At 40.3% G+C, this 14,687-nt stretch overlaps 1 protein-coding gene across 4 annotated transcripts in view; it reads right to left on the bottom strand.

Annotated features, from left to right (window-relative positions):
* The window catches only part of ube2r2 (ubiquitin-conjugating enzyme E2R 2), a 102,405-nt gene extending 91,570 nt beyond the window's left edge, over positions 1-10,835 (bottom strand). For 2 of the 4 annotated variants that reach the window (XM_072252335.1, XM_072252333.1), the window contains exon 1: positions 10,135-10,221. Coding sequence is in view for 2 of the 4 variants with exons in the window: in XM_072252331.1 (XP_072108432.1) it covers positions 10,135-10,311 (177 nt within the window). In the remaining 2 variants the exon portion in view is untranslated. Of the gene's footprint in view, positions 1-10,134; positions 10,329-10,684 lie in introns of those variants that run through there. The other 2 variants (XM_072252331.1, XM_072252332.1) reach the window with 2 other exon arrangements.
* Positions 10,836-14,687: the final 3,852 nt, after the last annotated feature.

Consider the following 14,687-nt stretch of genomic DNA (forward strand, 5'->3'; position numbering starts at 1 on the left):
CAATTCTAAAAGGTACAGGAGGCCAATACAGAGTACCTAGGATGGGAGTGATATTATCCCTCATCCTGATTTTAGTTTAAAAAGTCTAGCATTCTGAATGGGTTAAAGTTTGTCAGTAAATGGTTTTGGAAGGCCAGTAAAAAATGTATTGCAGTAATCTCGTCTATTCGATATAAAGGTATGAATTAGTTTTCCAGCAACATTATGTTTCAGAAATATTAATGAAATGGTTTTATTAATTTATAATTGATAATGGACCAAAAATTAGCTGGAAGATAGGAGGCAGAGGGCAGTGGTGGATGGGTGTTAGTCTGATGAGAAATCTGTAGGAAGTACCACACAACTTTGTTGTTTACAATAAATACATTTTATGAAGGGCATCATTAGTTAACTTGCAATTACTAAATTGGTGGAGTTATAGATACTGAAAAAAATATCGAGAGTTACAGAGGAAAAGTTGCGAAGACTGGTGGCAAATATAATTTAATCCAGACAAGTATGTGCTAATGTACTTGAAGAGGTCAAATTCTAATAGGGCAGAGAGTACTGATGTGCAGAGGTGCAAGGTCATAGCTCTCTCAAAGTGTTGACACTGGTGGATAAGGCAGTGATAAAGGCATTTGGTATCATTTCCTTAATAGGCTGAGACACTCAGTACTAGAGTTGGGTTATGTTGCTCTTGTACAAAAATTAATTAGACTGCACTTGGTGTACAGTTCTGGTTACTCTACAGGAAGGATACAGTAGCACTGAAAAAGTACAATTAGGAGGTTGCCTGGCATGGAGGGCCATAGTTCTAAGGAAGATTGGATAGGCTGGGTTTATTCTCACTAGAACTCAGCAAGCCAAGGTATGACCTTATGGAGATGTTTTTATTTTTGTGACTGTATTTGTTATAACTTTGTGCTGCGTGTGACTATGTACTGGCCCTGGAGGAACACTGCTTCATTTGGCAGTATACATGCGTACGGTTGAATCACAATTAAACTTGAATTAAAGTTGAGAGACATTGTTCTGGCCTCTAGAGGCACAGTTCCTTCTGTATGCAGTTTGTTTTATATGAACATGACTTCAAGTCACCTTTTATTGTCATTTCAACATTACTGTAACTGCTGGTACAGTACACAGTAAAAACGAGACATTTTTCAGGACCATGGTGCTACATAAAACAATACAAAAACAACACAAAAACTACACTAGACTACAGACCTACCCAGGACTGCATGAAGTGCACAAAACAGTGCAGGCATTACAATAAATAATAAAGACATAAGCTGTTTTAATATAATTTCCTGCACAGGTAATTCAGATTTTGACTCGAAGCACACATGATGTAGATAGACATCCATCAATGTCCGCTCTTTATATTGCCATGAAACAGCAATATCTTTGAATCTCAAGCATTCTTAATATTGGTAAACACATAGTAGATATATTTTGAAGGAAGCATTGTTTTGTCATTTATCACTATAAAGCTATTGTTGTACCAAAAGTTCTCTCTGGCCTACACTGCATAGTTATGAAATGTTGCATGTGTGTACTAACCTTGGTTAACAAAGATTATGAGAATAATCCATAGTATCAGTATATTCAGGCACATGGTGATTCCGAATTCAATCTAATACATACTTAACTTTCTGCAGTTTCACAAGTAATTCTCTTAAGATCCTGAAGAAAGCTTCCAGCTCAGGAGGTTTTTGGGAAGATGCTTAAGGTGAGGGTAGTGGAGGTATGGTTAGGATTGGTAGTCAGAATCTTTTTTCCAGAGAAGGGAAATCCAAACTGCAGGAAACAGGGCTAAAGGCAGAAATTTAAATGTAATGCCCTGGTTCATATTTTTACTGTTGTGCTGTATGTATTTCATTTTAGCAGTTCTGTAAGAGCAGTCTGTTCTGTTTTCATGCTTGTTTGGGTTACTGCTGAAGATAAAAGAGAGCAGAAATGTGTGCCATCCAGTTAGGATGGTCGGATTAAGGGGAGGTTTCTCTGGTGAGGGACACTGAGGTTGGGCTTGTGGCTTTCGTTCGAGAAGAGATGCTGGGGAGAACCAGTCGTAGCGTACGATCCAGTGGGAGACCCGTTTGTTCAAGATGGATTGCGAACGATGTTCGGAAGGTGGTGTGTGCTTTCAAGTTGACCGAGGGCCCAGCGAAGACTGACAGAGAAGTTCAGGATGAGCTCCAACTTGTGCACTTGACTGTTCAATTAGAATGGGCCCCTTTCTTTTTGTTATTCTTTTCTAACCCTTTAATTAAGATTCATAAATATAATTCCTTCAATTGTATGCAGTGCACTTCCTGGTATTTCATGGCATTTATTTGTAACAGGGTAGCAAATGATACAGCATCCACACAAACCAGGGTTTGGGGTGGGATCGCGCACGCCTCAATCTTATGAGTTTGGCGGGGCTTTCTTCCCTAAACCTACGCAGCCAAGGAGACCTGAGGGGTAAGTGAGGGCAGTGAGCATCTGGAATAAGCTGTTAGAAGTGGAGGAGGCAGACAATTACACAGTTTAAAAGGCATTTTGGCATGTGGTTGGTGGACATGGGCTTAAGCAGACGAATGAAATTAGCACAGCTTGGCTCCAGGATCAGCATGGACCAGGTAGGCCAGACGGGGCCACTGTTAAGTTGCACGTTATGTCCACGTGATTCTACTGTTCTTGGGATTTGCACTGCACAAATGATCTGTCTGTTTACCAATGAAAAAATAACATTCTAGAAAAATAACTGAAGAACTTTGAAACATTAAGGTTATGAAAGATGCTGTACAAATGCATGTCCTTTCCTTCCAAATTGACCATAATGACATCAGACATTGGAGCAGAATTAGGCTATTCTGCCCATCAAGTCTGCTCTGCCATCCCATCATGGCCGATTTATTCTCTGTCTCAACCCCACTTTTCACCTTCTCACCTCTGACACCCTTACAAATCAGGAACCTATCAATCTCTGCCTTAAATACTTTAGCCTCCACAGGCACCTGTGGCAATGAATTCCACAGATTCACCACACTCTGGCTAAATAAATTCCTTCTCATCTCAGTTCTAAAGGAATGTCCTTGTATACTGAGGCTGTCCCCTCTGGTCCTAGACTCCACCCTACTATAAAAACTTCCTTCCCACATCCACTCTAGTTAGGCCTTTCAATATTCAATAGGTCTCAATGAGATCCCCCCTGCCATTCTTCTAAACTCCAGCACAGGCTCAGAGCCATCAAACACTCCTGAATGTATTTGTTAAAGAAAGCTTTAATAAAAGATTATTTGATAATATCATCTCTCTATGGCTCCGTTTATACCAGAATGAACCACTCACTTAACTGATCAATCAGAGGTCCTACATTCGATCACATCGCTTTGATGAGTTAACCCATCACAGGAGTACCCTACGGTCCTTAGTCATGGAGCATAAAGGATGTATCAGTCAGGATTTCTTTGCCTGATTATCATTCAACTAAACTTCCACATTATATTTTAATAATTTACAGAACGTGGGCATTGCTGGCAATGAGTGGATTAGGCTCAGCTGTACTGTTCCTTGTATTCATGTGATCTGTTGATACTCAGTCAAAGCCACTTATACACAACAGATTTGGATTGGTGAAGGCCATCAAAGAACAAAGATTTTGTCTACTTTAGAATCAGAGTTGCACAGCATAAAAATAAACCCTTCAACCTTCAACGTTCATGTCTACTTTTCTGTCATTTATACTAATCTCGCTTGTTAAAATTTGGACTACATCCACCTATGCTTTAAATGCCTGTTAAATATAGAAATTGCATATGGTTCTGTCACCTTCTCTAGTAAATTGTTCTATGTAAATCAGTCACATCCCCTTGTAAAAGTCCAGCCCCTTAAAACTATGCCTTACATTGCGAAAAAGTTTCAGAATTAGGTTTAATATCACTGGCATATATCGTGAAATATGTTGTTCTGCAGCAGCAGTACAGTGCAATACGTAACAAACTATAAATTAAAAGAAAAATATATTTTAAAAATTAAATAAGTAGTGCAAAAATAACAAAAAACAAAAAAATGGAGGTAGTGTGCATGACTATCTATGCCTTTCATAAACAGATATACTGACCAATCTCTGCCAATAACTTAAAGCCAATCCCTGGCAAATCTCCTTTTCATATTCCATAGTGTGACCACATCCTTCCTATCATATGGGAACAAGAACAATACTCTGATACTCCGAACCATATACTAGTACTCATAATACTCCAAGCATGGCAGAACTCAGGGGTTCCCAGTCTGGGATCCACAAACCGCTTGCTTAATGGTATTAATCTATGGCATAAAAAAGGTTGAAACTCCTGCTTTAAACCCATGTTTTGTACAGTTGCAACATTAACATTCCGACATTTGTTTTTAGTGCCTTGACCTACAGTACAAAGCAAGCAAAGTCAACAAACCAGTCCAAACAAGTGTAAGTAAAGAGACTAGATACAGAAGCAAGGATAATGCTGTGGTTCTGAGGCCCTCCGTTGGTTGGGGTCAGCCATGGATATCGCGGCCTAAATGTCTATGATACGCAAGCCAGGGCAGAATGTTGTAGGTTTCCCTCCTTCTGCACCAGGACCAAAACCTCTCATAACTTTCATCCACACAGCTATCCAAAACTTCTGTTAAATGTTGCAATTTGAACTCGCATTTACCACTTCCGCAGGCAGCTCATTCTACACTTACAGAACACCCCTTCAGATTTCCCTTAAATATTACTAGATCAGAGTGCTTTGAGCAGTTAAAGCTGGGCAAAAAAATACATAGTAATACTGGGACTTTACAAGAATGGTGATAGGTGCTGGGTACATGGGACAGATTATTTGCACAAGTTTTGGAACAAGAAAGATTAATGGTGTCCAAGGAATCAGGCAAGTTTTTGTCAAGAAGTGGAACACAGTAAATTGCAAAGGGAATATGTGAACAGCCAAAGATAGTAAATTTTATGGTATTTTGACTTGAAGTGATGCATGTTATGGACATTCACTGTCCACTCACATTCCATCTTTCCAAATTGTTTCCCTAGTCAAGTAATTGAAAGGATTGTCCAATACACAAGAAAAATTACATTTTTGCAAAATCAACACTAAATGTAGTATCATGACTGATAAAGAAAATAAAAATCAAATTTTATAGGATTAGAAAAAGAGCACCATAACCAACACTCAACTATGAAAAAATGTGTTTAATATGGAGTTGGGTCTCAAATCTCCCTCGAGTGATTTCATGGTATTATCTGAAGACTGGCTGGTGAGTAATTATCGGGTCTAAGCTGACCATCACAACCAAAATATTTTCTTGCTATTAATTCAGCATTCTTTGTGAGACCATGGTGTGTGCTCAATGGTTACTGCATCCCTCACATTGCAATACCAATTTCACTATAAAAATACTTACCTGGCTGTGAAGTGCTTTGGGATGCCTGTATTATAGAAAGCACTATATACATTCCAATATAGATATCCATAGATTTCTATTCTACAGACTTATAACTGGATCATTACGACCAAAGTTGTCGACCAAACACAAGTAATTTTCCAAAAATATTTTGATATACATGCTTGGTCAGTTTTTAAGGTAATAGCTGGCGCGTGGTCAAGGCGTCAGTCCAGTGATCTGAAGGTCGCTAGTTCGAGTCTCAGCTGAGGCAGCGTGTTGTGTCCTTGAGCAAGGCACTTAACCACACATTGCTCTGCGACGACACCGGTGCCAAGCTGTATCGTCCCTTGCCCTTCCCTTGGACAACATCGGTGGTATGGAGGGGGGAGACCTGCAGCATGGACAACTGCCGGTCTTCCATACAACCTTGCCCAGGCCTGTGCCCTGGAAACCTTCCAAGGCGCAAATTCATGGTCTCACAAGACTAACGATGTCTATTTAGTAATAAATAACTAATGTTACAGGTGAACTTTTACTTATCTAATGTCATTGATGCAAACTAAGTTCTGAAGACACAGAACTTAAGAAATCTTCGTATACATTCATGTAACCACTAAGTTCTACTCCATCCAGAACCCTCTCCCAGTCATGAGGTCCAATATAGTGGCGACAATTTTCTGGTATTTGGTCAATGGTTATTCTAAGCAAGCGAGATTGGCACTTAGAATACACCCTTATAGTCATAGAAACAGAGCACTAGAGCACAGAAAAAAAGCCCTCATCTTGACTAGTACATAACAACTCGGTCTTTTGTTTAGTCTCATCTATCTGCAACAGGATTGAAGCCCTTCACACCTTTCATCCACATAGCTGTCCAAAACTTCTTTAAATGATAACAATTTCAACGTGCATCTACCATTTCTGCAGGCAGCTCATCCCACACTTACAACTCTGAGTGGAAAAGATCCCCCTCAAATTTCCCTTAAATATTTCACCTTTGACCTCTAGTTCTAGCCTCAGCCAATATGCAGCGGAAAAGCCTGCAAGCATTCACTCTCTCCATACCCCTCAGGGAATAAAGTACTAACCTAGTCAAGATTTCCCTGTATTTTAAGCCCTTAAGTTCTGGCAACATCATAGAACATAGAAAAGTACAGCACGGTGCAGGCCCTTCAGCCCACAATATTACGTTGACCTTTTAAGTTACTCCAAGATCAATTTAACCCTTCCTTCCAAATAGCCCTATATTTTCTTTCTTCCTTGTAAATTTGTTCTGTACTCTTTCAAACTTGTACCTTTCCTGTAGGTAGGTAACTAGAACGGCATACAATACTCTAAAGTTTGGCTACACCAATATGTTACACAATTTCAACATAACATTCCAATTCCTGTACTCAATACTTAATGAAGGCCAATATTTCAAAAGCACTTTTTACCTCCCCGTGATTCAACTTTTAGGGAATTATGGATTAGTATTCCCAGGTCCTATGTGCTACTGCACAACCCAGTGCCCTACCATTCACGTTCATGTTCGTCCTCCCAAAGTACAACACTTCACTGCATTTCATTCCATCTGCCATTTCTCACCCCATTTTCCCAGAAGGTCCAGATCAACCTGCAAGATTTGATGGCCTTCTAGCTGCCCACCCACTGGGCCCCAATCTTGCAAATTAACTGGATCATCCAAATCATTAATATAGATGATAAATAACAGACCCAGTACCAATCGTTGTGACATACCACTAGTCACTGACTTTCAGTCTGAGAGGCAACCATCTACTACCACTCCTGCTAAGTCGATGTTGAATCCAGTTGACTACTTCATCATGAATACCAAGTGATTTAACCTTCTGGACCAGCCTCCCATGCGGGGCTTTGTCAAACAACATTGTAGACAACATGTCACCATTCATTAACCTCCTTAGCAACTTCCTTGAAAAACTCCAAGATTGGCTTAATACGACTTGGCATGCTCAAAGCCATGTTGACTATTCCTAATCAGGCACATACCCAAATACATTTTCCTGTCATTCATTCTTTGAGTTTTTCTTCTGTTTCGTGGATGTCTGCAGAAAGTAAGAATTTCAGATAGTATCCATCCGTGCTGGGTTACGAGCTGGTGATCTCTTTAGAAACTCACCCAACAGAAGGCAATGGCAAACCACTGCTGTAACTTGCCTTGTACGCGGTTCCCCACTGCGTCAGAGAAGCGTGGAGGGAAATCGTCCACTAACCGGAGAAACTCCAGATGCGACGTACGTTCCCTTTTTATACTATATACATGTCTCGATATTAAATGGAAACATTGAACCTTATAACCACGACTGAATTCAAGCTCATTGTCCTATAATTTCCTGGCTTGTTTTTAGAGCCTTTCTTAAACAGAATAACATTAGCTATCTTTCAGTCCTCCCAGATCACAGCCATGGCTAAGGATGTTTTAAATATCTCCGCCTGCGCCCCATAGAAAGTCAAAATCATGGCTTACTCCAATTCCATTTTGGGTGGATGCCCAAGAAGATATTTTGAAGCTTATAAACACATATTCATCAAACTTGACAGGAGTTTTTTTTTCCCCCCCCAAGAGTTTGATATACAACATTTAAGGAGACCGAAACTGCATTTCATCTTAGTTGATAAATTAAATACTATCAATTTGGTTGTATTATACAGATTGTCTCAACTGGATGATGTCTATCTGAAATCAGGCTATATTTTATTCAGAGTTTGAGGAGATTTTGTTTGTCACCTAAAACACTTGAAAACTTCTACAGATGTACCATGGAGAGCATTCTGACTGGCTGCATCACCTTCTGGTATGGGTGGTGGGGGGCAACTACATAATATTGAAGTGGCAAAAAGTTGTAAAGTTAGTCAGCTCCATCTTGGGTACTAGCCTCCGTGGTATCCAAGACATCTTCAAGGAGCAGTGCCTCAGAAGGCAGCATCTATCATTAAGGGCCCCCACCACCCAGTACATGCCCTCTTCTCAATGTTATCGTCAGGAAGGAGGTACAGAAGCCTAATAGCACAAACTCAGTGATTCAGGAATAGTTTCTTCCCCTCTGTCCATTAAGGAATCAGATGGCATTGAAACCATTAACACCAACTCACTACTTTTTATTTGTTTTTTGCTCTACTTATTTAATTCAACTATTTAATATACATACACACATATATTTACTATAATTCAGTTTTTTTCTATATTTATTGCATTGTATTGCTGCCTCAAAGTTAATAAATTTCACGATATATGCCACTGATTCTGAAAGGTTGTTTTGTTTATCTTCAAAACAAATAAAGGAATCAGTGGCACAGGCCAATTGTTACATTTGACCCAGATTTATAATTTATACTTTTTTGCTTACTTGGAAATATATCATTCTGCTCCTTGTTACATAACCTGTCAAAGTACTTCTATGAAATATGTCTAATTTTCTGAATTTATAAAATAACAAGTGATCTACAGAAATACAATTAAAAGCACCCAAATGGATTAAGTGTCAGGAGCCATCACTCGCCTTTTATCATCAGATGGCAAAGCAGCATGCAACGTTAGCTTACTAGAGGAAACTGAACAGGATTAAACTAGCCCAATGCGTTTTACACTTAATTCAAAAATTACAATTTTATCCGTATCGATCAATATAACCAAAATTAGGTTTCCATAAAAAATAGACATTTTCTCCCAAAGTGAAAGCTCCTACAGTTTCTAATGTTTACATCAATGCTTTTACTAAGTCCCCGACTTCGAGAGTCTATGACTTTTAAGGATGCCTACGTAACCTATCCCTTTAATAAGAGGTGGTGAAAGACAAGGGAATCTGCTGCAATAAGGGATACTGGGAAGCTAATGCAGTTTATTACTGCGCAGGTGGGCGATTCAATGCAGTCAGCGGCTTCCTTCGTAAAAAAATAAACCAAGCACAGTAAAATAAATGCACATTACACATAAAACCAAATTCACGGAATTTAAATCTCACAAGCACCGGGGTAACTTCGCTATCCAAGGAAAGAAATACAAAGTGCAGGAAGAAACATTGCCGCAGAAAAAAAGCCATCAGTAAAATCAATACGTTCTCAAACTACAAACAGTAATATTACAACTGCATCTTATTACCTTTAATCAAATCATTCCACATTCTTAGACCAGAACGTGAAAAATCAACAATCATTCCTCATTAAGAGGCCAGATATTTATTAGCCTCACAAATGATTAAAATTACATTAAATACAAACTCTTGAATTCTACAAGTCCCATAAACTCCAGGTCGTATCAAATTATTAGGCACAGATCGTAATATCTCCATGCGAGTAACAATGAAAAGACATCGTGTTCGTTAATAACACTTCTCATATCTGCCACAAAAGAAACTGATTACTTAAAATTCTAAGCGACTTCAAAGGGAAACAAATAACCCTGAGCGTCCTATTGAAATGCAGCTTAAACACAATTTTTGAAGTACTTCTGTTTCTTCGCGAATTTAAAAGCGATTTAAGCCAAGAGACAAAACAGCGAGGGGAGGGGAGGGGGGAAGATTTGTTTATCCAAGTTAACAAAACGCTCAGCTGCTGTTCTGAGCTCAAGCTCAATGGGTTCCTAACACGAAGCCGTAAGAAAACAAAAAACATATTGAACGGTATTAACGTTTATAAATGACACCGCTCACTTTTATCACAATTTAGAAAAGGCTTCGCGATCCGAGATGTAAACAGGGCCTTCAGCCCCCTGGTTATGTCATTTACCTTGAAATAGCCTCCTTCGTAGAGGGTGTTGGGGGGCCCAAAGATCGCTACTTCCCAATTGTAGAGGTCGGACTCGTCCACCAAAGTGATCCTGAAACCTTCCACCGGCTCCTCCTGTAAACTCTTAAGCTCCAACATTAGGGCCTTTTGAGAGCTCGTCATCTGCTGCTGAGCCATGGTGGTGGGCGAGGAGGCTGCAGCAGAAAGGCAGAGGAAGGAAGGGAGGGAGGGGGAAGGGGGGTTTACAAAAAAAAATAAACCAGGGGGAAGAAAATAAAAAAAAATCAACTGCTGGGAAATAAAGATGGGCACTGGGCGATGAAATACACGACGCTTTTTGGACACTTCACCAAGTTAGGGGGGGGAGGGAGGGAGGGGGGAAAGGAAAAAGTCCTCCTTCCTCCTTCACAGCGTCGGGCTCTTCAACAAAATCAAACCCGTGCTCCACACATCGGGGGAGATACAAGCTGAGCCCCAGCTCATGGAGATAAATATTTTTAAATATTCTTTTACAAAAGACAGCAAACTGCGTTACTTATTGTTGGCGTACACGTTGCTAAGATATGGTTTTACTGATTATCTGTGCTCGCCCCACAGTGACAGGAGTAAAATGGCCCACCAGCTGCGGCTGCGGCGGCGGCCCGGCCCGCTCTCTCCCGTCCGTCCGTCCCCCGCACCACCACCAGCGTCTCCCCGTGACGTCACCTACGCCCTTTGTGACGCCCACGCCCCTCCCCTCAGCCATGTGTTGGACATCAACACCGAGCATGCGCGGCCTGGCCGCCCGCCCGGAGACACTCCGGAGCGAGTATCTGATTGGCCGCCAGCCTGGAAACACGCCGGAGATCTCTGATTAGCCGTCAGCCTAGAGACGCTCCAGAGGAAGCACCTGATTGGCCGAGCCTCAGTTTTCTTGTTAGCGGCCGGGTTAAATCTCTGGCAGGAGGAAGCGTTTTATTTCTGTGTAACTGAACTGCTTCAGTGACTTGCTGATAGTGCGAAGACAGTTCCGCATTCATTTATACTAAACATCCAATTCCCTCGGATTAGGAAAATTGCTGAGGGGTCTGAGGCTGCAAAAAATTTATTTCTGGCAAAGGGTCTGGCACTTGAAACGTTTCTTTCCGCTGATGCTCTCTCACCCACCGAGTTGTTTCCAATATTTTCTGTTCTTAAGCCTGAATCAATTTCGATGGGGGATGAATCATAGTTATGCACATTGAAAACGTGCCAGTCCTCTCCACTGAATCGTTTGAAATAGTTGTAAGGAAAGAAGCATTAGTTCCTAGATTATATTAAACTCTCTCTTGATTCTATAAATATTAGTACAAAAGAAAGATTTCGGATGCTTACTGGCCTGTTGAGTTCCTACAGCATTTTGTGTGTGTTGCCAAATGTTTCTGTTAATTGCTTTTATCTACTTGTTCACAGGTTGTGAATTTTGGCATTAATAACTTCGGGACTGAGAAGGCAATTCTAACTAAATTGATGGCACTGTTGTTCTATATAGGCCAGACTAGATTTCCTTCCTTGAGGCAAATTACTAAATTGAATAGGTGTTTATGACAATCTGTTGATGTCACTGCTAAGATTGGTTTTGTTTTTATGTATTCCTTTTTGATTAATTTAAATTGTCTAGTAATAGTAGGAATAGTAGGAATCTTTGAATCAATAGTCCAGAACTCTTACTGGTAGTCCAGTAACTTAACCACATACATTATGAATTGATTATTTAACACTAACATTCTAACCTGGTGTGGAATTGCAAATATTATATTGCAAAAGTAGTATTACCATTACTTTTCTTCCTGTCACATTCTAGACCTGCAGTACTAACAATGGTTATATTGCAGTAATTGATAGTTTTGCCAATGGACTGGCTAAACTATGGTTTAACCAGCTGTTCGTGTTTAATTGTAAGGCTCAGAACTGTTCTGGCTCAAAAGGCCATTGATGCATTGAGTCAATTTTAACTCCCAGTGAAGCCATCCTGTTAGTTCATTCCCCTCACCTGCACACTATTCCCTTTCAAGGCACTGGTTAATTTTATTTTCTGGCAGTGGATGATGTTTCTCACGTATCTGTCTCCACCCCTATCTTTAGCAATGTGTTCCACGCACCCACCATTAACTATATTTAAAAAAAACTTGCCACTGAAATTTCCCCAATACTTTCCTCTAATCACTTGAAAATAATGCCCCCTCATGTCAGACATTTCTATCCTGGGAAAAAGTACTTGGCTATACTTCTTATCAAGCCTCCTCTCATCCTCCTTCGCTTCAAAGAGAAAAGCCCCAGCTCCCTCGACCTATCCTCATGAGACGTGATCTATAATCTAGGTGGCATCCTGGTAAATCTCCTCTGTCCCATCCCTAAAACATCCACATCCTTACTATAACGAGGCGACCAGAACTGCATAGCAGTAAGCATGAAGCTATTACAGCTTGGCGTCAGAGTTTGGAGTTCAATCCCAGCGTTTTCTGTAAGGAGTGGAATGCATGTGTTTTCTCCGGGTGCTCCGGTTTCCTCCCACAGTCCAAAGATATACTGGTTCGTAGGTTGGTTGGACTTTGTTGTACGTTTTTTTAACGGATTCTGTTTGGATTCTTTTAATGGGTTCTATTGTGTTTCTTTGTTTTGTGGGTGCCTTCAAAAAAACAGATCTCAAGGTTGTATACAGTACACACACTTTGATAATAAACGTACTTTGAACCTTGTGGTCAATGCAATAGACCAATTACAGGTACTTTTCATGCCATTTCTAGTCATTAATGTATTGATTCACCGTTATTTTGTTCTAATTATTGTCTTGATCAGCTTGTTATATAAAAAAATGATTAAGCTGGAAAAACAGAAAAGATTTAAAAGGATGTTGCCAAAATTAGAAGGCCTGAATTATTGAGAGAGGTTGACTGGGCTTGTCTATATCTTGGAACATAGCAGCATGAGTGGTGATCTATAGAAGTGTTTAAAATTATGAGAGGCATAGATAAGGTGGATGGGTAAGTCTTTTCCCCAGGCGAGGGGAGTCCACAACAAGGCGGTGAGAGGGAAAAGATTTAAGGGGACCCGAGGGGCAACTTTTCCCACACAGAAATGGTGAGCATATGGATTAAACTTCTGCGTGGATACATAAGGGCAAATCTCACCTGGTCACTCAACACCACCACTTTAGTCAAGAAAGCACAGCGGCGTCTCAACCTCCTGAGAAGATTGAAGTGAGTGGCTCTTCTAATCATTCTAACCAATTTTTACCTCTCGCCATCGAGACTGTCCTGACCAACTGCATCGCTATCTGGTACGGGAATTGCAAGTCACCTGACTGTAAGTCCTACAAAGGATTGCGAGGACAGCTAAGAGGACCATTGTGATCTCTTTTCCAGCCATCAGAGATATCTATCAGGAGTGCTGCATACACAGGGCCCTTAGCATTGTCAAAGATTACTGCCACTACTACAGTCTACTTAACCCCTGCCATCAGGCCAGAGGTTTCATATCAATAGGACAAGAACATTAGAATGGAAACAGCTTCTTTCCCCTGGTTGTAAGGCTACTGAACTCTCTGCTACTACCCATATCTCATCATGCACGAAGCGCCAATAGCATTATACTGTTTACTTCTTAACTTGCAGCTGAAATACACCTTATTATTTGTTAATTTATTTACGGTAATATTTCTTTATATGTTTGTGAGTTATATGTACTGTACTGTGCACCTTGGTCTGTAGGAAGTTTGTTTTGTTTGGTGGTATACATATGCATGGATGAATGACAATAAGCTGAAATTGAATGATCTGCCAGAGGAAGTGGTTAATGCAGGTACAACATTTAAGCAGCACTTTGATAGGTACATGGATGGGTGGGGCTTAGAGAGATAGGGCCCAAATGCAGGAAACTGCAATTAGCTGGGTGGAAACAGGTTGGCATGGACCAGCTGGTCTGAAGGGCTTGTATCGATGTTGTATTGCTCTATGACTTGAAGTTCTACATGCTGGATGTAGGGAGAATAATATCTTGGCACAGGTCCTCCCCATCTTATGCAAGGTTCTGTTCCTAAGAACTATTTGTAACCTGAGCAGTTCGTAAATCAGAAAAGTGGCTGTTTCTTGGCATCTGTGAATTAACTAGAATGTGTGTGCTTTTCTTGGGTTCAATCTGGCAGAATTCCAGCTGGTTTCAAGAACAGTCAACAGAATCCCTAAAAATAAATAAATGAATAAATAAATAAACCAACCAACCAGAATCCCTGCAGTATCTGGCAAGTTCATCCAGCCAAACTCTGAAACACTCATTCAAACATTATGTAGGGGCTGTATAAAAATCGTGGGTTCAGTACTCTCAGAGTTGTTAATCATTCACATTGAAGATCTACTAATTGAAATTGTTATGTTTTGTAACTCTTGAAATTAGAGAAGGGGATAACTCTTTTCTAGTTTTGTTTTCACTTTAAATAATATGACATTGTGGTATAATAACATATCCCATTCACATACCTTTACACTGCACCGCATGCTGTCGGAGCAGTGCTGCCAGGATAATCAAGGACACGACCC

Source organism: Mobula birostris, chromosome 3, assembly GCF_030028105.1.
Source record: "Mobula birostris isolate sMobBir1 chromosome 3, sMobBir1.hap1, whole genome shotgun sequence".
Taxonomy (NCBI): domain Eukaryota; kingdom Metazoa; phylum Chordata; class Chondrichthyes; order Myliobatiformes; family Myliobatidae; genus Mobula; species Mobula birostris.